Source organism: Metarhizium album (genome assembly GCF_000804445.1).
Source record: "Metarhizium album ARSEF 1941 chromosome Unknown scaffold_8, whole genome shotgun sequence".
Taxonomy (NCBI): Eukaryota; Fungi; Ascomycota; class Sordariomycetes; order Hypocreales; family Clavicipitaceae; genus Metarhizium; species Metarhizium album.
In genome coordinates this window covers 514,231-536,524 of record NW_024467582.1, presented here as the reverse complement: position 1 = coordinate 536,524, position 22,294 = coordinate 514,231, and the positions used below count along the sequence as shown (strand labels likewise).

Genomic DNA, 22,294 nt, shown 5'->3' with positions numbered 1-22,294 from the left:
GGACTGGGGCCCGGCAGTTTAGCCGGTTTCATGCGGCCGAGTCGGAGGCGCGTGGCGAGCGAGAGGAGGAGGCCGGTGAGAGAAGGCAAGATGGTCGCGGCCGCGCGATTCTGGACCCTTGACGAATGGGCGAGGCCTTGGCCCATCTCGAACCAACGCCGGCTTGGTCTGGTCCTCGTCTCGTCTCGTCTCGTCTCCTCTTCTCATGCGCAGACAGACGATGGCGGCTTCCGCGGATGGTGTCGTGCCCGTGCCAGGGCAATGCGTCGGCGGCAACGGCCACGTCGATGTCGGCAACGACCATGATGACCACGACCACGACCACGACCACGACCACGACCACGATGATGCACCGGACATGGACATGCTCTCCCGCTCTCTGCCGACGGCTGGACCCTTTCTCGAGCCCGAGTCAGCAGACGTCGCCGTTCTGCGGCCGGTGACATCGAACCAGCCGTGCACCACCAGCCCCGGCCGCAACCGCAGCCACGATGACATTGACGGCCAAGGCCAAGGCCAAGGCCAAGGCCACGGCGGCGTTCCGAATGGCCACTCACCGTCTGAACGATCACCGCTTCTCCGTCCACGTGCGTCCGTCTCTGGGCTTTCCGCAGCCTCCGGCCTGACCGCTGCCGATGCCGATGCCGCTGCCGATGCCGACGCCGACGCCGACGCCGTCCTCTTCCTGAGCGACACGTCCTTTTCACGCTTCTGGTACATCTTCTCGCAGGTTCTGCTGGTGCACTTCATCGGGTGCTTCGACGGCACCATCATGGCCTCGTCTCATCCCGTCATCACATCCTACTTTGGCGCCGCCAACTCGGCGTCCTGGCTGTCCACGGCGTTCCTCCTGACTTCTACCGCCTTCCAGCCGCTGCTGGGACGCCTGTCTGACGCCCTGGGCAGGAAACCCTTGTTCCTGGGGTCCTTGGCCATCTTCGGCCTCGCCACGCTGTGGTGTGCCCTGGCGGACAGCATCCAGGCCTTCATAGCGGCGAGAGCATTCTGCGGACTTGGTGCGGGAGGGGGTATGACGGTCGGGAGCATAATCACGAGTGATTTGATCCCAATCGAGTGCGTGTCTCCAGGCGCTTGCGTCCTGGCTAGCTAGCTAGCCTAGCTTGCCTGCCTTTGCTGACGTGTCTGTTGTTGTACTAGACGGCGAGGAGCGTACCAGTCGTACATGAACATCGTCTACGGAGCGGCCTCTGCCCTTGGGGCTGCTCTCGGCGGCGCAATGGCCGAAGCAATCGGCTGGAGGTGGATGTTTGGCATCCAGATCCCTCCCCTGGTGATTGGCTTGTGCATCTCGGCCACGGCCATACCCGATGACCTGGGCATCGTGGGCGAGAGAAAGACGGTCACGCAAGCCATCCGAGAGTTTGATGCCAAAGGGTCGCTGCTCTTGACTGTTGCCATTTCCTTTCTCATACTTGGACTGGTAGGTGTTGTTTCGTGTCATGACGCCGTGGCCTTTGGCTTGCCCTGACTGATTTGTTGGCCAGAATCTCGGTGGCAATGTGATGCCATGTAAGTGAGAACGAGACACGTCTCCGTAGTCAGGGCGGACAGGGCGGCAACTGACAAATTGCAGGGTCTCATCCTTTCGTCATTGCCTCGCTCGCCATCTTTGCAGTCTGCTTTCCGGCATTCATATCCATCGAGTCTCGCGTCTCCAAGCCCATCATGCCGCTGCGTCTCATCCAGGAATCTCCGCGCTCCAATCTCATCTACTCCAATGGCATTGCCGCCTTGCTCTCCAACGCCATCTTCTTCAACATGTACGTCCCCACGTAACCTTCCAGGGAGGGGACCCTGCCGTTGCAGCAGACAAGCGGCATCACCGCGTCATCCACCGCCGTCTCGACTCTCGACTTACCGAGTGCCACGTCGCTAACTACCCGACGCAACAGTCCGCTCTACTTCCAGGCCGTCCTTCTCATGTCCGCCACCGACTCGGGCTTCCGCCTGGTCGCACCCACCCTCGTCTCCTCCTTCTTCGGGGCCCTCACCGGCTTCGCCATTACATGGACGCGCCGCCTCAAGTGGCCCCTCGTCTGCGGAGCGACCGGCTACCTCATCGGCACCGTCTGCCTCTTCTCCCTGCGCCGGAACCTGCCGTCCGTCGCCTACTTCCTCACGCTGCTCCCGTCGTCCATCGGCGGCGGCTTCAGCTTCCCGGGGACCTTCATGGCCATCCTGGCCTCGTCGCCGCAGTCCGAACAGGCAGTCGTGTCGAGCACGCTCATCCTCTGGCGCAGTCTGGGCATGGTCCTCGGCATAGCCATGAGCAGTCTGCTGCTTCAGAATGCCCTCGTCTTTTATCTAGACGACTACGTGAGTGGCGAGCTGAAAGAGGGCGTCATTCGCCGCGTGAGGGCGTCGGTCGAGGCCGTGGCCCAGTTGGATGAGCCGTACAGAGAGCAGGTCATCCAGGCATACGAGGCGTCGCTCCGGTTGACATTTGGATTTTGCATCTTCATGGCCGCCGTTTCTGTGGCCCTTGTCGTGCCCATGAAGTTGAAGAGATTGCCTGCCAGGAAGCACGTCAAGAACCACAGCGTCAGTTGAGCACGTACGTACGTCCCACTAACCATGTCGGGGACTCCAGAGGGGGGATTATCCACGTTCAAGCGTGGCTTCTTGAAGGCGGCTTTCGGACATGACGTCGTCTAGGAACGGAGCAATGGTTTCAGCTTGCACTTTTTGGATGGAGCACTTTCTATCATACAGTTTCCTTCCCCCTTGGGCATATATATATTGCCTACGGGGCATGTGGATTTTAAACCACCGTCAGGTTTTCTAGAATACATTAAGGAACCAGACCTTGGTCAACTTGTCCTGTCCCGCAACGCACGCGTTCTTCCCAGCATCGAAATCAACAAGCCCCCGTTGTCTTGTTTCTCTTCAGAGGTGTCCATTTCTCCCGTCCGTCCTCAGGGCGGACAATTCGTCCCTCGCCTTCCTGTACTCCTCCTGCGCCTCTCTCTCCCGCCTAGTAACGTACGCGACTTCCTCTCTCAGCGCCTCCAACCGTCTGTCTATCGCCACGTCCTCGGATATGGCCAACGTCTTGAATCCGCTTAGAGCGTTTCGAGCCTTCTCCAGCGCGTCCGTGGCACCGTTGATCTTGTCCCGGAGCATCTTTTGCCGTTTTTGGTATCCGCCGAGATGAAGAGCCAGCTTCTTCTCCAGCTTGGCGCCCTGCTCTGCTGAGGCCATGATTGAATCCTGGACGGCCTGCGGAGAGGGAGGGGAAAAAAAAAGTTAACAGCACCCTCCAGGTAGATAGTCGGCCCTTGTGACGGCGAGGAAGGGGGTGCAAACTTACGTCAAATGCAGCACGCATGGCGGCCTCGTGCTCCGCCTCGTCATCGTTGTAGCATCCCAGTCCTAGGAGCATAGAGTTCTTCGCTCGCGTCTCAAAAAAATCTTGGATCTGCTCCAGTTCGGGACGGGGCTTCGTCTCCGACAAAATCAGGAGGCGAGCGTCTGCGAGCGCGTCGTCGTCGAAGCGCTCAATGGGCTTGTGGGCGCCCTTGACTTGTGAGCCAGCCAGGGGATATCGAGCTGCGTCATTGGCCATGAGTAACGCTGCTTCTCTGGCGATCATGGCCTCCCCGGCGTCCTGGATGGCGTCGGCCTTTTCGAGCAACAGGGTCAGGTCGACAATCGGCGGTCGCGGCAAGTCCTTCTGCATGACTTGTGTTCTCCGTCTCCGCTCTAGTTCTTCCTCCGCGGCACGTATTGCCTGCTCCCGGCGGTCTCGTTCCGCGGCGTCTTCTTCTAGTGTGCCGTCTGCCGGGGCCGTCTCCCGCTCCTCATCGGGAATTTCAAACTCCCATTCGGTCTCCTTGGGCTTTGGGAGCGAAGCAAGGCCCGAGCGTAGTTGCTTCCGCATGGCAAGGTCGTGCATCCTCATGTCGCGGGGCGTGGCGGACGGCATCATGCCATCTTCCTGGTTCAGTGAGAAGGTGTCACGCGGCGTACGCATCGGCGTTTGTCCAGGCCGGCCAGGCGTTGCTCCAACGCCGGCCCCGGATCGCAACGGGGTTGCGAGGGGATTCGGCGTCGCCATGGCTTGTTTCCTGGGCGCGATGCCGTCGAAGCCGGTTGATCCTGCTCCCTCGTGCAGGGGGGTGTTCTCGCCCCCCAGCAGCGCCGACTTTGTGTCGTTCAAGGCACGGATATTTCGAATCTCATTCGCAATGTGGTCCTCCTGTTCCGGGGCCCTGGGCGTACGTATAGGCGCGCTGGTGTTGAGCGTAGAGTATGAATTGACAAACCCTCTCGTGGCGTCATTGTCGCTTTCTCTGGCCACCGCATTTGCGGCTTCGCCCATCTTGCCCATTTTGATGATGTCCTCCAGCTCGCCCTCGCTGACTTGCGGTGCAGGCAGGTTCAGAGGTCGGCGCTTGCTGCTTTGCTCAGCCTCTCGAATCTTCTGCATTTGACCGGCCTTGATGGCTGCTTTTTGCGACTCGGAAAGCCCCTCTTTTTCATTCTTTCTCCTCTTACGATCGCCGTCCTCCTCCTCGTCGCCCTTCCGCTTCGTGGCTAGATTCAGCTTCTGGGGATCAAACGCTCTGCGTTGTGCTTCGTTTTGCGTTTGCTCTTCAGCTGTATCATAGAATCCGGGTGCTGCCTTCTTCTCGAACGGAATGTCGGCGTTGTAGTCCATCTCGCCCTTTTTCCTTGTGATGACCTTGATGTTGATACCGGCCGTCTTGAGCTCCCGCCGTTTCTGCAGGGTCGCCAAGCGACGAGACTCCTCTTGTTGACGCTCTCGGGCCTTTCTTTTTGCCTTTTTACCTTGAGTGTTGGCCAAACGAGCTCGAGCCTCGCTCAGCATCTCCTTTTCATCCTCGTCGAGGTCGATAGTATCAGGGCGAGCAGGCTTGGATTCGGGATCGGGGTCGAGCTCGCCGGGGCGCAATCGTCTGACATCGTCGGCGCTGGGCGCTTGCGTCTCGCCCCCATCCGGGCCCGTCAGTCCTAGGCTGGACGACTCGCGAGCTTCAGCTTCATCGAGCAGCTTTTGATACCGCTCGAGGCATTGGTTGGCTGTACGGCCGACAATGGGAGCTATCGTCCGCCATTGCGTGGGCATAATCTTGGCGAGGTGCAGGAGCTTTTCATCCTCGTCCTTGCTCCATTCTATTTTCTTGATACTCGGGTCCAGCCATTCGTTCCATCGTGCCTTGCACTGCTTGGGCGTCTTCCGCGCCAACAGGGACGACACGCGTGCCCACTGGTTCAGGCCATACTTGGAGACGGAGGCTTTGAGGATTTCATCCTCGATATTGGTCCAAACACCTCCCTTGACGACCGGCATGGTGGACAAACGCTGTATGCGATGCGATGCGATGCGGCGACGACGACGGGCGGCGGATGCTCTGCGCTCGTGTTGGTTGACCTCGCTACTGGAAAATGGTGCAGGCCGATCTGAGTTGCTGAGTCATGCAACGACGAGCGCTGGTTGGTTGGCGGGGAGGCCTGCCCAAGTGGGCAAAGTGCGTGCTCTTGAGCATCGTCTACTGGGCTCTTCAGATTCAAATTGCGCTTGGGCATCTATCGAAGAGCAGCATGTTTTGTCATCATTGCCATCGACGCCTGTACGAAGAGCTGCGAGCTGTTGTTGCTAGGAGGCCCATGGTGCAGATGAAGTCATGGCCACGTGCGGTTATTCTGCTTCGTAAAGTACGCGAGCTAATGACTAGTTACTAGGTAATCAAACGGCTTCTGTAGCATCAAGAGACGTACGATGCTGACAGTCCCGAGCATATAATAAACGATCTACAGCTTCTCATCTGAGGGAGTAAGGCGACAAGACCAGACTCGGTGCTCTCGCCCGTGCACAAGTACTTCAACATGATGTTCTGTCGGGTGCCAACAAAAGTGCGTACCGCTCTGCACTGTATTTCGTACAGACACCAGGAACGACATGACTACGCTCGAGTCTTGATCGTGTCCGGCGCTCCGACGCTACCAAAGTCCGCACTGAGGGCAGGCCAGCATCGGAAGCTCCATTACCCCAGCAACTCGGTGGCCGTCCACATGACGCTCGGCTTCGGCGAGACGTTCGTCTACCTCAATCTCCTGTACTACGTGAGGTAAGAATCCCCTTCCCACAGCGGTAGCGGTCGACGGGGCTCCCAACTTGCCGCCGCCGCCCCTGCTTACGCCTTGTCAGCACCCTCATGCTTCACCGCGAGTACTTCCCCTTCCTGCCGACCCCGGAGTCGGAGCCACGGGGTCCAGTCGACCAGCCCATGCTGGGGGCGCCCGCCCCCGAGGGCTGGTGGGACGACAGCTCCCGACTCCTCTTCGGCGCGGCAGAGCACATCGCCGCCATTCTACACGAGGCCTCCGAGTGTGGCGTGCATCTCATGACGCCCTTTGCCGGGTTCTGCGCATTCTCAGCCGGCTACCTCAACCTCTACGTGGCGAAATACCCCCGAATGAACCTGGGCCGCAGCCCGCGAGCAAGCGACTGTCTCAAAATGTGTCTCGACTACCTGGAAAAGTTTCGACTTGTCTGGAAAATCGCCGACGGATGGGTAAGCCGCCCGCAAGCATGACACGACCGTGGCCACCGTTGCGCTAACATTGAGAGGGCGGCACGCGCAAGATCAAAACGATACACCATGCATCCGTGCTCTACGAGCGAGCAACCGAGGACCGGACACGATACCAGGGGCGCACACGAGCAGACTTTGATACTCTACACCAGTCTGTCCACGAGTTCCGTGTCGTGGATAGATCCGACGCGCATACTCGGGAGATTCGGGGCGCGGAGCGGCCCTCGGCGCAGGCGACTTGGCCGGTTCAAGGGCACGAGCACGAGCACGAGCACGAGCACGAGCTCGACACTAATACCTTGTTGAACCAGCTTTTCGCGGAAGTCAGCAATAACCTCGACGAGCAGGGGGCCTGGTCTCAATGGTGGCCGGCGATTGATCAGGTGGATCTTTAATGAGCTGCGTAATTACATCCGGGGTTTTTTTTTTCGTTGAAGCTTCCAATGAATGAGTGACGACCTTTGATTTTTTTGATTTTTTTTTTAAAAAGGGCTGTAATATCTGGTTTTCTATACATGTCCTATTTTTATTTCCCGGTCTAGAAAAACAGTCAACAGATAATGCACCTCTTCATATGGCTCCCCTCCCGTCACCGCCAACAAATGCATACCTGTCGCGTCAACCATTCGCCGTTTCTCCTTCCAATCACGCCTTTGCAAAGACCTTTCTCGAGTTCATCAGGCGAACAGCAAGCATAAAGAGCATGCCGACAAAAGGCGCCACAACCACGCCAAGAGGACGTTTTTTGAAGCAGCTAAAAAGGCACGTAAATGGCGTCTGGATTCTGTACTAGATCTACTAGAAATTTGGGACGAGAAGGGTGTACATTATAGGCGAAGAGGTTAATAGCGTTATTAGGTTGAAAATTGGCCCGCCTTGGTGTCCGGCCCGCCTTGCTGTCGAGCACCACCTTTGGTGGTGAGGGCTTTTGCTAGCCGAACCACATAAAGTGGGGCGGGCACGATTATCGCGCGCACTGCATCTCAAGCCCCAAAGTCTAGGAGCCGCAGCGCGGAGTTTGGGTCATTCCACGCCGCGTAACGCCACATCCACTGGGCAATCGTCTTCGACCCTAGTACTCCGTAACTAAACCTGATTCCGGCTGGCGCTGTCATCACTTCATTGGTGCGATGGACCGTTGGGTCTGCGAGGGCGGCGACATGGGCCAAACCGTTCCATGAAACCATGACGACAGCATGCTGCGTAATGCTTCTCCTGCAGCAACAGCATCGCGCTCCCAACACGCATTGCAAATTGCAAACGGCGGGCGAGGAATGCTCGAAGCCCTCTGGGGACTGGCCACGGCTCCCTTTTATTTCCAGCAAGCGCAGCATGGCTTCATGGTGCGCCAGCCATGGGGACGGGGGGCTGAAACTACCGTTGCTTGGCCTGCTGCCGCCTTGCTGGCGGAGTACTCCGTAGTCCGTACTTGCGTTGTGTGCTCGGCATTGTTTTTTAATCAATGCCGTCGCCTGGGCCCCTAGATCACATGTAGGCTTCGACCGGTTAGTTCCAAGATGCGCGTCCATGTCCGCTGGGGTCGGGAGATTCTGTGGTCAACTGGTCGTCATTGACTCCTCAGCCTTGGTCGAGAATTTTCCGCGTCGTCCACTTCATAGCGTCCATCATAAATGGCCAAGCCCGCATACCACAACAATACCCAGAGCCTACGTTTCCTCCACCATCGCTCTGAAACACATGCGCTCCCAGATTTGAGACAGAACTCACAGCTGTGCTACGACATGGGCTTACCAAACACAAAGCCCCAAGCACACCTGATCAATCTGGCCGTCGCCCATAAGCTGCTTTTGATTGCGACCCTCGCCCCACGGAAACTCATGATCTAATAGCTTCGTCGAATACATGGTGCACGTGCTGCGCCTCCCCGTATCATTATTCCAAGATGCCAAGCCGACGGAACGGTCCAGAGGCGCAAGGTGACCGGCAACATGATTCGAATTTGCCCATGGCAGTTGCCACCGAAACAACCAGTCTCCTAGGCACGGTTGTTGAGGAGACTGGGAAAGTCACCGCGGCAAGCAATGTACAAGGCGCCAAGGGGGCTTGGAACGGCCTGGCCGACTTTGAAGGACTGCCTTGGTGGCGAAAGCCGTCGGTGAGTGCTCCAGCTCGAGACCAAGGAGACTGATCTTGTTGTTAATCAGGTGGCTCTAGGTCTTTTGGTTGCTGGCGCCGTATTCAGTCTTCACCCTTGCTTTTGGAAGTGTCATTGTGCCCAAGTTGAATCTGTAAGGCGCCCCTCGGACCGCGCAAGTCTTCGCAGCGCCGTGCGTGTCGATATTTCGGTTAACATTGTCACAGGATTCTCGACCTGGTATGTCAGCATTACTTTGCAAGTAAACAGCATCTGCACCCGGATCCCAACGCCAGGCCCGTCATTCTGGGCGCCGACAACCCCCAATGCAGAAACCCAGAGGTTCAGAAACGTGTTGCAGCCTTCATGCTGGCCATGAGCTTTTGCACAGGTTTGCTCAGCGCCTACTCTGCCCCTCGGCTTGGACAGCTGTCCGATAGATATGGTCGCCGGCGATTACTTGCTCTTGCATCCTGCGGTGGATTGCTCGGCGAATTCATAACCATCCTGGCCGCCAAGTTTCCCGACATTGTTGATTATCGCTGGTTGATGCTTGGATCCATCTTCGACGGCGTGACGGGCTCCTTCACGGCTGGACACATCCTGACTCAATCATATACAAGCGACTGCACGCCTCCATCCAGACGTGCTGTGGCCATTGGCTATATCCATGCCTGTCTCTTCACCGGCTTGGCCGCGGGTCAGCTTTTGGGCGGAGAAATCGTCAGATTGACGGGAAGCCTGGTCTCAGTATTTTACGTCTGTCTCGCGGCTCACTCTTTTTTCATCGTGTTTGTCGCCTTTGTCATCCCTGATTCATTGTCCGGAAACAAGAAGCTTGTCGCTCGCGAGAAGCATCGCAAGGAAGAGGAGGCGCGCAGGGAACGATCGGTATCCTGGGTCTCTTGGGTGCGGGAGAGAAACCCCTTCTCATCTCTCTCTGTTCTGTGGCCCAGGGGACAAGGAACCTCGACAAGACTCCGCCTCAACCTCTTGGCTTTAGCCACTTGCGATATGGTTATCATGGGAACCGCCATGGCCACTGGCCAGGTTATCATGCTCTACGCCGAGTACGTGTTTGGCTGGCAGACTCCTGAAACGTCACGCTTCGTGGCCGCCGCCTCCTCCTTTCGAGTCGTTGTACTCATGGGCTTCTTCCCATTCATCAACTACTTTTTTCGTGTACGACCTGCCGCCAAGAGAAGACGGCGATCTGGTATCACTCCTACGGATAGGAACGGCGGAGCCGATCATTTGGACATATGGATTCTCCGCATCGCCCTTGTTTCGGATATCTTGGGGTATGTCGGATACAGTCTTGCCAGGGCCCCTGGGCCTTTTGTCGCCTGCGCCATGGTCACTGCGTTCGGCGGGCTTGGAAGTGCAACCAGTCAATCTGTCATCACGAAGCACGTTCCACACGACAGGGTCGGCAGCGTTCTCGGTGCAATTGGCATGCTTCAAGCTCTCGTCAGAGTCATTGGACCTGTGGCATTCAACGGTTTATACGCTGCAACGGTAGGTAGCTTTCCGCAGGCTATTTTCGTCGCCATCGCTGGTCTTTTCTCGTTTGCGCTGGTCTGCAGCTTTATAATCACGCCGTTCGGTAAGTTTGAAGAGACTTGCAGGGTGCCGATTCCTCGCTGCTGGCTGACCTCATCATCATTAGTCTATTGGCACGAGGACCACGAAGAAGAAGGGGATGCGCGCGAGCCGCTCAATTGAACCGTTCCATAAGCAGTTGGCACCGGTGGCGTCGTTTTTCCTGTGGACGAGGACGAAATTCGGTACTGACGTTTCAATACGTGGCATTTCCGTGCCTTTTTTTCTATTCGCACATTCGCTGGTCCGTACATGTTTTCGATTTGTGTCAGCGTAGATGTCAAGTTTAGGCTTAGAGTGTACATATTTTCGGACGAGACATTTATTTCTTTCTCGTCGATGTTAGCCAATGTTGCGGGGTTTGGCCTCGGCCTCGGAAGCTTGAACAAGCCTATGGCAACGATTTTGAAGGCAGAATAGCCGAGGATTGCGAGTCATTGCTTTTCCATCAAGCTGGGTGTGACGGACGAATTCCTCGTACTCATATATGTATGTATATGCACGTGTGGTACCCTGCCGTTGGCCGTGAGTCTTGACAACGTATGTGTGGTGGCAGATCTGGCACGCTGGAAAGCAGCAGTCGGTGTTTTGCTGTTTGATTTCTCGATGAACGAGATCAAAACGACTCATGTCTCGATGCCCGAGACTGTAGCCATGCGTGCCGGCTGGTGACCGATGACCACAAGCATGGCAAGTTGCAACACTCTTCGGCACTTCTTGGGTAAGTAGATAACTTGGGCGCTAGCAGATGGCGGGTCGGCGGTTCATTGACCAATGGCTGGCATTGATCCACGCCTGGGCAGCCGCCGCAGCAGCGCGCTTCTCTTCGCCGAGCAGTGAGCACTCGTATGAGGGAGGAGTCAGGACGACTTGTGTCTGGTGTTGTCATGTCGGGTCGCGTCGCGCCTCTGGCCCAATACCAACCATCCCAGGTCCCTATCAAACAACCCTCATCACGCGCATAGGCGCACGAGCAGCTGCACACTGGCGCCCTCCATGATAACATGCTTCGAGCTGCATCAGGCATCGGCAGGCATCTCCCATCGTCATCCCCTCTTCGCAGAACCATCATGACATCCACAAAGACGGAAGGCATGTCAATACATTTTGGGCCTTTCGAGGTCACAAAGCAGGTGCGTGCCATGGGCATTCCGCGCGCTCTGAACACTCCGTCTACGCGATTGCAACGGAGCCAGTCACAAGACCCTAACCGCCCAATTACCAGGTGTTCCTCACGACACCACATTCGTATGCCCTCGTCAATCTCAAGCCCCTCATCCCAGGCCACATCCTCGTGTGTCCGTTGAAGCCCCATCCGCGCCTGACAGACCTGTCTCCAGCCGAGACGGCAGATCTCTTCTGCACCGTCCAGCTCGCGCAGCGGATGCTGGCGCAGAAATACCTGCCTGAGCCCGGAAACCTGCTCTCGGGGAGCTTCACGGTCGCCGTGCAAGATGGGCCCGACTCGGGTCAGACTGTCCCCCATTTACACGTTCACGTGATTCCTCGGAGGAAGGGAGACGTGGGTGACAGCCCGGATGCCATTTACGTCAAGATGTCTAGTGAGGATGGGAATGTCGGCGGTGCCATGTGGGATCGAGAGCGTCGCCCCGCGCCCGCCGGCGGCATGCCCAGGATTGAGGACGCGGATCGAGACTCGAGGACCCCGGAGCAGATGGAAGAGGAGGCGGAGGAGTACAAGAAAATTCTGAGAAAGCTGGGCGTAGCGTGAGTCTCTTTGCGGCCAAGGGATGGCAGCGAAGTGCAGTGACTATGTGTCGGTTTGCGTAACGGCATGATGGGATCAACGCTATGCGCAGACGGTGTGGGTGGCCACCGGGATAAACAGGCCCTCATGCGGTGACCACAAGGCCAGCGGTTACGGTGTGTGAATTTTGCTAATTCCAAGCAAACATGCAGTCATTCCCCCGCAATTCCGGCTGTCTACGCGTACACATCGTAAGATGAGCCGCTGTTCGACTACCTTTGCCCAACCCTGTACAAGGTCCCTTGGAGGATATTTCCTTGTTGCGATAGGCTCTCCGTCGCACCTCGTCACGTTGGTAGCCTTTATTCCGATCTTGGATAATCTACCAAATACAAAAGCGGCGACGACGGGACCACACAATATCCCGAGAGCGTACGTGTTGTTAGTATCAGCTGCCTGGTATCCGTCAGATGCGTCCTTACAGCCCCTCAGCCTCAAAGCAGGAATAAGGCGAGGCAAAACCTGGGACTGATCCACAGGGAAAAGCCTGAGCAGAGTCAACGGGAGCCAGGTGAAGCTGCGGTGGCAATCTTCGCGGTGAAGCCGCCGTGCAACAAGCGACAATGCCTGTACTCCATACACCCATCTCCATCATGAAGTTCTGCAAGGATACGAAGAGTGGTGGCCTTTAGTGAAAGGCTGGCTTTGTGGCGACATGCTGGGTTTTCTAGTACGGTAATTCACAGACCCTTCGCTTCGTACCCAAGACAGAATTTTGTTGTTTTATTGGCTTTTTTCCCTTCGGTCCAGTTGGCCATGCCGCCTGTGTTCTTGTTGACGCATGACGGACGCCCGTGTGGAAGTGATGTGTCAGTGCTGCAGCGATACCATCATCGTCGTCAGGTTGAACTCTTTCATTCAAGCTGAAATAAATATTGATTTTTTGGCAGCCTTCAACTTCCAATCAGCACATATAAACGGGACTGGACTGTCGTCACGGCGAGACGAGGCAGAAGCTTGATCCATCTGTCTACCACTGGGCGTTCTGAGACAAGACCTAGAGTCGCAATTGGCGCAGCAGCCTCGGGGTGTTACAAATCATGCTCAACTGGATATTCCTCCTCGACTCCGGTTCTGTTGAGCGGGTGGCAAAGTACTCCGTACGGAAAATATTGGTACAACTAAACCAGGCTCACGGGCAAGGCATGAGGTATTGCTTTTGCCGGTAATCCATGGGCTTTGTGACCGCGAACGAACTTGTAAGTAATGTCGACTGCATTTGAACTCGTTTCTTGTCGCGACGAGCAGCGTGATATCTTTACGAGTCCCGGAACAGACCACAAAACGCACTTCCATCATGCCGTGCGCAAACATAGCTCTCTTTTGTAGCCTTTCAGGACGTCTATCATACTCCGTACCCAGAGCCCTTCGTATCTTGTAGCTGAGGCGCTGCCTAACCGTGCAACGTTCTCCTTGTCTCGGTTCTTTCTCTTGTCGGAGTTCACGGCTTGCAATGTGCCGCGTCTTCTGGATCAAATTGATGCGCATGTCCAATCCTCGTTTGGCACATTGCAGAAAGTCACGCAGATGTGATATCGACGCACATAGTTATCACCATGAAATGAACGTGGCACACGCCACACTTTTGTGTGCAAGTAGACCACCTTATAACGTACGGAGCACTCCGTACGCTATGCGACATTGCAGGAGGTTGCCCCCCAGGGGTCCACCCAGTGCGGCTTATGAAAATATCGCGAACGGGAACTAGCGCATGCCCCCAGCTAGCGTATTCGGTTAACTGCATCAGACATGGGCGTATCAACGCTAGGGTCGGGGCTGACGAAGCCATGGCTGCGATGACGGAGGAGAGGCAAATCGCTTGGACCTCGGCCTTGGGATGGCCTGCTTGGCGGCTTGGGCTCCTGATGAGGAGCGGCTGGCTGGGAAAGCCAGCGCTAGGGCAGTCGTGTCCGTTGGACGGATGACATGGATGGAGCATGAATCAACTCAACGGTACTCCGTACGGGCGGATCATCCAGCAGGACATTTCCTCCATATCCTGCCGTCCAGATGACGTTGGCAGAGCCGGGACAAGTTGCCTAGGTGTCACTGCCGGGGTATTTGTTGCAGCATGCGGGTGATGGGTACGGAATCTCCGTACTCCGTACTTGAGCTGATTACGGAGTACGGAGTAAAAGACAAGACAATGCCTCCACATGATCCAAGCCACGAGGACCTACCGGGCCGGAAACTGGTTGGTGTGAGCAAGCACTGCCCCCCCCTTCTTGATAAGGATAGGATATATAATTGCCCTGTCCCAGATCAGACGACAAATTTCGCTTTTTCCTGCCGATCCCCAATTCGCACCTTATGCAAGTCGTCGGCTGCTACTGATACAACCGTGTCATTAAGGATTCCAAGGCCCGCCTTGCCAGCGAACGTGAACGCTGAAGACTCACTCACTCGCCTTGACGTTACATATGCACGTCAAATCGGGGTCTGGATAGACTCTGCAAGCCACCATAATCTTGGACCGAGTCGGATGTGAGTGACGAGGTCTCGGTACGTGGCATCGAGCTGCAGGCGGGAAATTATTCAATCTTGCTGTATATTCTTGTATGCGGGCTGCAACTCCCAAGTGTTTGCCTCGTGGATGGAGCCCACCCCCACCCTGAACCCGGCCGGTGCACTCGGGCGAGAAGATTCCATGCAAGGACGTAGCCGGCTGGCCGGAGCTGACCTCCGACGCGTGGCCCTAGCTAGGCACCGATTGCGGTGTGCATGGATTATTCTGTGATTGGTCAGTCCTGAATCTGCGCCAAAAGAATCTGCGACAACCAACGCGCCAGGAATGTATCGACAATCAGGGATGCGGCGGGCCGTCGAACAAAGGACGAAAACGTGTTCAATAATGTGACTACAATGCGGCAGTCCGCTATGCGCCCGTTGAAACTGGTCACTTTGCATTCCACTCGTTGGATGCAACCAGACTGTTGTGCTGCGCGACTGAGACATTCTCGACGGGACCAGCACCAGCAGTCAGACGCGCGAGAAGATGCGAGACAAGGATGCTCAAACCGGCAAGCAAGACACGCTCCGTCAATGCTCCTTCCGCATCAGTTCGCACTAATGGCCTCTTTTGCATTGCATTTCGGCTTACATGCATGAACTGGTTGCATATGGCACAAATATTTTTCTTGGTGTGCCCCGGTTTATTGTTCCTTTTGCTCGGTCCTTGCCAGTGCCCCGCTTTAATCGTTAGCAACGCCGGTCCCTCGCCGACCACCCGCCTCGAACATCCGCCCTGAAATACAGACTTGGCCCACCGCTTATTCTCGAGGCTTCTTTCTTCCCCTCCACGTTTTGGTCTTTTTTCCCCTTTGGCCCTGGCAATCTCTGCTGCCTTTGCCACTTTGTGCCTCTGCCATTTGATTGTGCAGGGCGCTCAATAGCAAAGCCCGCCTTACACCTTGCAAGCTCTTGTCCTGTGTGTTCCGTGGCGGTAGAGTATTCGCATCGCCTCGCCTCGCCTCGCCTCACGCCCACGTCAATACTGATCTTGACAAACCTCAAAACACTGGCCTCTTCCGACGACGTGCCCGTGTCTTGTTGTAAGCTCTCGCTGCGCAACAAAAACATGGCCCTAACAAAGCACATCAGTACACGCAATCCAAATGATTTTCCGACTCTGCAGCTCTTTCTTCTAGGTACGCGATCCACCCAACACCAATGCCCAGTCGTTGAGAAGGAGACTCGACATGTTTTCAGAAATAACGCTTACGCCTCGCAGCCGTGGTTCGTCTTGCCGAACCCATTGCACTCACCTCCATCTTTCCTTACGCATGGGCCCTTGTGAAGAAGTTCCATATTGGAAACGAACAAGATGCGTCCTTCTACTCCGGACTTCTTATTTCCTCCTTCTCTCTCGCCGAGGCCTTGATGGGCATGTACTGGGGCGGCCTATCCGACCGCATTGGTCGCAAACCTGTTTTAATGATTGGTTGCCTGGGGACCATGTTTAGCATGGTCATGGTAGGATTCGCCTCCAACATCTGGGTTGCGTTACTCGGTCGAGCCATAGGCGGTCTTCTGAACGGGAACATTGGCGTTATTCAAACGATGGTCGGCGAACTCGTCACAAAGCCCGAACACGAACGTAAGCCGTTTAATTTCGCTGCACCTTGCCGTGTTTCGCACTCAAACACACGTGCTGACCGTTTACAGCCCGCGCTTTCGCCGTGATGCCCTTTGTCTGGAGCATCGGAACCATTATTGGACCTTGTATTGGCGGCACCTTTGCCGATCCCCACGAGTCCTGGCCCAACGTGTTCCTAAAAGGCGGTCTATTTCAACGCTATCCGTACCTTCTCCCCAACCTCCTTTGCGCAGCTCTCTTACTCGTCAGCATTGTTTTGGGATTCGCGCTCCTCGATGAGACTCATCCCGATATGCAACCCCGCATACTGTTGCCTGCAGATACCTACGTCTCGGAAGAGACTCCGCTGATAGAGACTTCAGATGCTATGAAGCGCCCAGCGGTAGACCTGCGAGCCGAAACCTATGGAACCCTCCGAAGTGTCCAAAGGGATGCCGTCTGTGACGGGGGACGAGAAGTCTGTAGTCAGGAAAAGCTGGGTTTGTCCAAGGTTTGGAACAAGCGTGTTGTTGGATTCATCATTGCCTTGTGCATCTTTACATATCATTCCATGACATACGACCACCTCATGCCAATTTTCTTCGAGGATGATCGCATCGTCAACAGAGGCACCACTTCCCTTCTGGCGACGTTAAGCTCGTCTGGTGGCTTGGGGCTCTCTCTCCGAGATGTTGGAATGATCATGGCTGTCAACGGATGCATTGCTCTGTTTGTTCAGGCTGTCATTTTCCCTGTCGCGGCAGAGAGAGTCGGTGTGTACAAGCTCTTTCTCATTGTCACCGTCTTGCACCCCGTCGTGTACGCGGTTGTTCCCTTTCTACTCCTCGTTCCTGAGTCCCTCATCTTTCCCTCAATCTACGTCTGCCTTGCAATTCGAAATATTCTTTCCATCACTCTGTACCCGCTGCTCCTCATTCTTATCAAAGAAGCCACTCCTACATCCAGCGCTTTGGGCAAGGTCAACGGTTTAGCCGCTAGTGCTGGCGCTGCCTGTCGGATGATTGCGCCTCCCATTGCAGGGTTCCTTTACACCTACGGTAGCAAAATGAACTGCACGGCTCTGGCTTGGTACGGGAGTGTCGTCGTTGCCATTGCTGGCTCCGTTCAATGTTTCCTGGTCCCTCGAGAGCGAAATACCGAAATATCTGACGAATGTGCTTGGCCACCGCCTTGCAACAAACTCAATGCTCTTGCCGCTGAAGTCTCTAACGAAGAGCAAGGACGGCAATGACGGCCTCATTTTTATGAAGCGAATTTTCTCATGATTTCTTATGCTGTCTTGACACTAATGTGGCATGAACATGTTATCCTTGAGAGAATATTGTTCTGAACTAATGCTCATTACTAATTTGGCATTCTGTTCAAGAGTGACCATCATGTCACAGGTTTACGGCCCGTACGCTTGTGAAGGTCGCGTGACGGTAGCGCTCAGTTTGGAATATATTGAAACGTACTGATGAGAAGAAGAGGTAGTTTAGATGCTGTCATGCCACGATGCATACGTTTGGCGTTGGGAAGCCTGCATTTTGAAAGTGTGTATTTATCCTGGTCGTTTGGATATTTCTTATGATATATTGAGGGATTCGGGTACATAGAAGGCATGGAGTAGATGAATAAACAAGAAATAGAACAAAAAAAGAGCCTGTTCCTCGTCCCAGAGTGGTCGCGGCGCATGGAATTGTAGCAGAAAATGTGGGGCACTGATGAAGGTATGAATTTTCAAATTGTTGGGTATCGAAACGAAAGAATGCGGCGCGACCCGGGCGCCGCTATACGAGAAGGAAAAAAAGCGCTTGATCACTGTACGTATATAGTATTGAGTTTTTCCTCGGGACAGTTCGGGGTGGTGCAAAATGGCCACGTCAGCTATTGGCCATCGCAACGTGTATGTAGTATCTGTCGCATCGGCGAGCGAGGCTGCGTGCTGGGAATTTTCCGCCACAACAGAAACCAGTCGGAGCACACAAAACACAAAACTCATCGAGTGAAGTCGAGGCCTCGTTCGACACCTCACACGCACATCTTGGCGACGCCATGTCCTGTCCGTGATCAAAGCCAGCCTAGCTTACTCGACGCCGCATCAAACGAAGCCCGACGAAGCGCGAGGAGACCATGGACGAGATCGCAGGAGAAGCCGGAGCCGGGCAGGCGGCACCACCACCACCACCAGCCCAGCACGTGTGCCCGTCGACGAAACCAAACCCCGAGTTGCCGCCCAGCATGGCATCCCGCCAGAAGCAGACGTTTGACGAAATCATGGCGGACCTCAACAGGTCGCCGCTGTTCATGACCGACATGGAGGAGAACGACGACATCGCGGCCCTCCAGGCGCTCAACTACGAGGGCACGCCGCTCGAGAACGGGGCCGACTTCAAGGTCCGCGGAAACGAGTGCTTCAAGGTCCGCGGCTACGTGGACGCGAGGGAGTTCTACACAAAGGGCATCCAGATCCTGTCGGCGGAGGAGCGCAGACGGGCGGCGCACGGCGAGCCCCCGGGCACAAGGAGCCCGTCGGCCGACGGCGCCGACGAGGCCGCCGCGCAGAGGGAGGTCCTCGAGGCGCTGTACGTGAACCGCGCCGCGTGCCACCTGGAGCTGGGGAACTACAGGAGCTGCTGGGGCGACTGCGCGGCCGCGCTGCGCCTGAACCCGCGCAACGTCAAGGCGTGCTACAGGAGCGCGAGGGCCCTCCTGGCGGTCGGCCGCGTCGCCGAGGCCGACGACGTCTGCGCGCGCGGGCTGTCCCTGGACCCGGACAACAGGGGCCTCCGGGAGGTGGCTGGCGTCGTTGCCGAGCGCGCCCGCGAGGCGGACGCCAGGGCGAAAGGGGACGCCGAGAGGGCGGCGCTCCGAGGGCGGCGCGGGATGCTGCTCCGGGCGGCCCTCGGGGCGAGGGGCATCCGGACGCGGACGACGGCCCGGCCGCCGGACATGGGCGACGCCAAGGTCGAGCTTGTGCCGGACCCGGATGACCCGCGGAGCAGCCTCGCGTTCCCGACGGTGCTGCTGTATCCCGAGCACCTCGAGTCGGACTTTATCAAGGCCTTTGACGAGACGCAGACGCTCGGGGACCACCTGTCGTACGTCTTGCCGCTGCCGTGGGACAGGGAGGGCGTGTACACCGCCGCCGGCGTGTCCTGCTACGTCGAGACCGTGGGAGGGGGCGTGCTCAAGATGGGGAAGCGGGTGCCGCTGCTCAAGGTGCTGGGCACGGGGAAAGTCGAGGTGGTGGATGGGCTTGTCAGGATCTTTGTGCTGCCCAACGACAAGGCGGATGCGTGGGTGAGGAAGTTTAAGGAGCAGAAGGCGGCCGAGATGAGCAAGGCCGGTGGTGCTTCACCGTGACTTGGTGCATGTTGGGAAAAGGCTTTTGGGCCGGAATTGGAAAAATTACACACGGGAATAATAACAGAATCAATCAAAGCGCAACTCAAGGCTTCAGGGGAGGGGGGGTTGCTCTGCTTGCACACAATATCTCCAATTCCCAGTGCTCACTGATAATACTTGCTCGTGCCGCATCTGCATCGATCTATGATGCTCGTCCCACGTCCGACGGCGCTGGTGCTGCTTTCTTACTCAGATGGATTTCCTCCTCCCGCAAGTCCAAGGAAATGAATCTCCTTGACGCCGAGTTTCGTCAGCACCCGGCTCCTCCTCTTCTCCTCTCCAGGTCATGAATGTATTGGTGGTGGTGCCAGAGAAGCCGGCCCTTTGCCCCGTCATACGTTTCTGTTCATCAACATGGGTGTCTCTTTGGGGCCTACTTTTCGGCAAGCACGCCCTAGTTGACTGGCTGCGCCGCCTGGGCATCAAGTCTTCAACGCTGTCGCAGGAGCCTTCAGCGCCTATTTTTCGTCGTTTTCTACTCCTTGGGCTGGTTTCGTAAGATTGTGCGGTTGAGAGTATTTGCCCTGAGCGTCTAGAAGCAGTAGGCTCGGGGGCTCTTGCACCAGGAAAATACTCGCTGGCATGGCTTGACGACGAGACGCCTCGTCTCGGGCTAGTCGCCATGCTTGGCAGCGAGTAGAATGCTTGGTCGTCTGCTCGAGATACATCATCTTGCTGCCGTCTTTTTGCTGCTGGGTTACAGAAATCACGCGGTCTGCCAATGGGTTGAGTGCTCGTCCGGGTCGTTCCTCTTGTGGTGGTAGGCTGCCGTGTTTGGAGATTCCGTCCTGCTGGTCGCTGTGTAAATACATGGCTGGGCGTGTTCTTCTCGGCATGTCTTTGGTGAAGCTTCTGAGCATCTCCAGCAACCTCCCTGATCAATTCCTGACTGATGGTCATGCTGGAGAAATACGCTGAGCTTGGAGATGTGCACTCCGATGGAAACCCAGGACCGAACAACGGAATCAAAGCGGCGGCAAAACCGTGACAAAAAGTGGCGCATACAGCCTTGGCACACTTTTATGGCATCCAGTACCCTGGAAATGTCTCTAGCTATGCAATACGTTCCAGACCAAGTTCACATAGGGGAAGGCCATACCTTGCGCAGATACTGCTCCGCCAGTGATGCTGGGACAGATGTCTCGTAGCCCAGGATTTTTTTCCAGCATTTGGGACGGCTTTGTCTGCCTTTTATTAGACTTTGACGAGCTACACCTCCTGGGATCGACACTTGCCTTGGGATACCCCATGCATTTGAAAAAAGGAGTCATTCTAACGAGACCCATGTTGTAGTCCCACATGACTGTGAATACGGCGGGATTCTTTGGGACCTGAAAGGTATATTTGAATGCTAGTTATTCATTAGTCGAAATCCTTCTAGAGACGAGAAAGCCCAAACCTTCAATACATTCTCGGCCTGTCTTTGCGAAGAAATCCTTTTTGGAGCTGTTGTAGGGAATGTGCTCATAGCTTGTTGTGATAGACCCAAACTGCGGGATGCTGAATGCTAATATCTTCTGTCTGGTTCTCTCGTCGACGTCCTCGAACGGAGGGAAGTTGACCCGTCCTTGTGTTCCTGGCGAAGAAGTTGAAGTTCGCTGGTTGGGCGTATTGCTGGCCGCCCGGTGCTGAACACCATTCAGCACTTGACATCGATACCGGGAACTTGAGACCCCTGAAAGTGTGTGAGCTGTTCTGTCCTGATTCCCGCCGGTGTTTTCGGGCACGGCGGGGTTTAGAAGCTCCTCGATGCGTAACATGATCATTGACGCCAGCCGCTGTCGCTCTTGACGCTACTTTTTGGTGTCTTGAAAACTCGGCATAATAACCGTGTTGTGGGCGGATGGTTCGTGGTCCAGCCCAGCCGTGAAATACCACATGCGTCTTAGCCTTGGGAACAATACCGAATTGTGTTATTGTAAAACCAATTGTGTTGGGGGGCTTGAGGGAAGGTGTATCTGCTTGGGTGCTCTCGTTTGTGCTTCAGACGGCACCGTCTGCAGCGAAGCGATGCCGGCAGCTTCTCTTCTGCGGACCCCGGGCGATTTTTCGCTTGTCCCCTTTTTTAATTATCTCTCTTGGGCGTGTGTGTTCAAGTTGAGGGGCCGAGACGACTTGGAAAGGAGACGTGTAATGGTGGTAACTCATGATTATAGATGGACTGACGGTTGGGACGCAGGGATGGGTATTCGCTTGGTCAAAATCTCTCTATCGTGGCAGGATACGGACCGGTGAGCACGGTCATCAAACCGCCATACTGTAACGCCTGGGAAGGCCTGCATCGGCACCGGTATTTCGCCATATTGCTTGACGAGATCGATATGCCAACTGATTTTGCTTTGCCATCTGTCAAACATGAGGGACACCTCAGCGGTTGCAGCCGAGTCGGCTCAAATCCAACATGAAGGGACCCGCTTACTATCCCGGGTATTTCATCAGAAGCGTGATACGGGAGCATGTCAGTCACATCGCTGTGGGGTGAATATCTGAGTGAGCTCGACTTTATAGACTCGGAGATGCCACGCCAGAAGCAAGGCCGGTTTTCCCGACGTCGAGACAACCAATGAGCTTGTTGAAGTTCTTATTAAAGATGTTCGTACGGATCATTCTGCAAGATCATGCCAGGTGTAGACCATGCCCCAGGCTCGCCAGACTCTCCAATTGTGTGCAGGGCAGAGAGACATGTGCCGAGCGGCAGCGGCAGCAGCAGCAGCAGCAGCATGACAGCAAGGATTCGATTGCGCTTTTCGGGTGGCTGCACCCTG

The 22,294-nt window shown here is 55.9% G+C and overlaps 7 protein-coding genes across 7 annotated transcripts; 6 read left to right on the top strand and 1 right to left on the bottom strand.

Annotated features, from left to right (window-relative positions):
• Window positions 1–220: 220 nt before the first annotated feature.
• Window positions 221–2,571, top strand: MAM_03950 (multidrug resistance protein fnx1; the record flags this gene model as incomplete). The annotated part of the gene is made up of 5 exons (XM_040822749.1): window positions 221–1,074; window positions 1,159–1,441; window positions 1,506–1,530; window positions 1,595–1,781; window positions 1,914–2,571. The coding sequence occupies 5 exons, from the start codon at window positions 221–223 to the stop codon at window positions 2,569–2,571; spliced, it is 2,007 nt and encodes a 668-aa protein (XP_040679255.1).
• A 336-nt stretch (window positions 2,572–2,907) lies between these two features.
• Window positions 2,908–5,335, bottom strand: MAM_03949 (pre-mRNA splicing factor CEF1; the record flags this gene model as incomplete). Its single annotated transcript, XM_040822748.1, has 2 exons — window positions 2,908–3,240; window positions 3,332–5,335. 2 exons carry the CDS (start codon window positions 5,333–5,335, stop codon window positions 2,908–2,910), a joined length of 2,337 nt encoding a protein of 778 aa, XP_040679254.1.
• Window positions 5,336–5,871: 536 nt separating this feature from the next.
• MAM_03948 (uncharacterized protein) lies at window positions 5,872–6,976 on the top strand (the record flags this gene model as incomplete). Its single annotated transcript, XM_040822747.1, has 3 exons — window positions 5,872–6,113; window positions 6,194–6,560; window positions 6,617–6,976. The coding sequence occupies 3 exons, from the start codon at window positions 5,872–5,874 to the stop codon at window positions 6,974–6,976; spliced, it is 969 nt and encodes a 322-aa protein (XP_040679253.1).
• Window positions 6,977–8,484: 1,508 nt separating this feature from the next.
• Window positions 8,485–10,401, top strand: MAM_03947 (Major facilitator superfamily domain, general substrate transporter; the record flags this gene model as incomplete). The annotated part of the gene is made up of 4 exons (XM_040822746.1): window positions 8,485–8,697; window positions 8,757–8,830; window positions 8,904–10,282; window positions 10,346–10,401. The coding sequence occupies 4 exons, from the start codon at window positions 8,485–8,487 to the stop codon at window positions 10,399–10,401; spliced, it is 1,722 nt and encodes a 573-aa protein (XP_040679252.1).
• A 947-nt stretch (window positions 10,402–11,348) lies between these two features.
• On the top strand, window positions 11,349–12,010 carry MAM_03946 (Bis(5'-adenosyl)-triphosphatase; the record flags this gene model as incomplete). The annotated part of the gene is made up of 2 exons (XM_040822745.1): window positions 11,349–11,411; window positions 11,504–12,010. The coding sequence occupies 2 exons, from the start codon at window positions 11,349–11,351 to the stop codon at window positions 12,008–12,010; spliced, it is 570 nt and encodes a 189-aa protein (XP_040679251.1).
• A 3,613-nt stretch (window positions 12,011–15,623) lies between these two features.
• On the top strand, window positions 15,624–17,373 carry MAM_03945 (MFS transporter; the record flags this gene model as incomplete). The annotated part of the gene is made up of 3 exons (XM_040822744.1): window positions 15,624–15,693; window positions 15,777–16,142; window positions 16,211–17,373. The coding sequence occupies 3 exons, from the start codon at window positions 15,624–15,626 to the stop codon at window positions 17,371–17,373; spliced, it is 1,599 nt and encodes a 532-aa protein (XP_040679250.1).
• An 881-nt stretch (window positions 17,374–18,254) lies between these two features.
• Window positions 18,255–19,487, top strand: MAM_03944 (Tetratricopeptide-like helical; the record flags this gene model as incomplete). Its single annotated transcript, XM_040822743.1, has 1 exon — window positions 18,255–19,487. One exon carries the CDS (start codon window positions 18,255–18,257, stop codon window positions 19,485–19,487), a length of 1,233 nt encoding a protein of 410 aa, XP_040679249.1.
• Window positions 19,488–22,294: the final 2,807 nt, after the last annotated feature.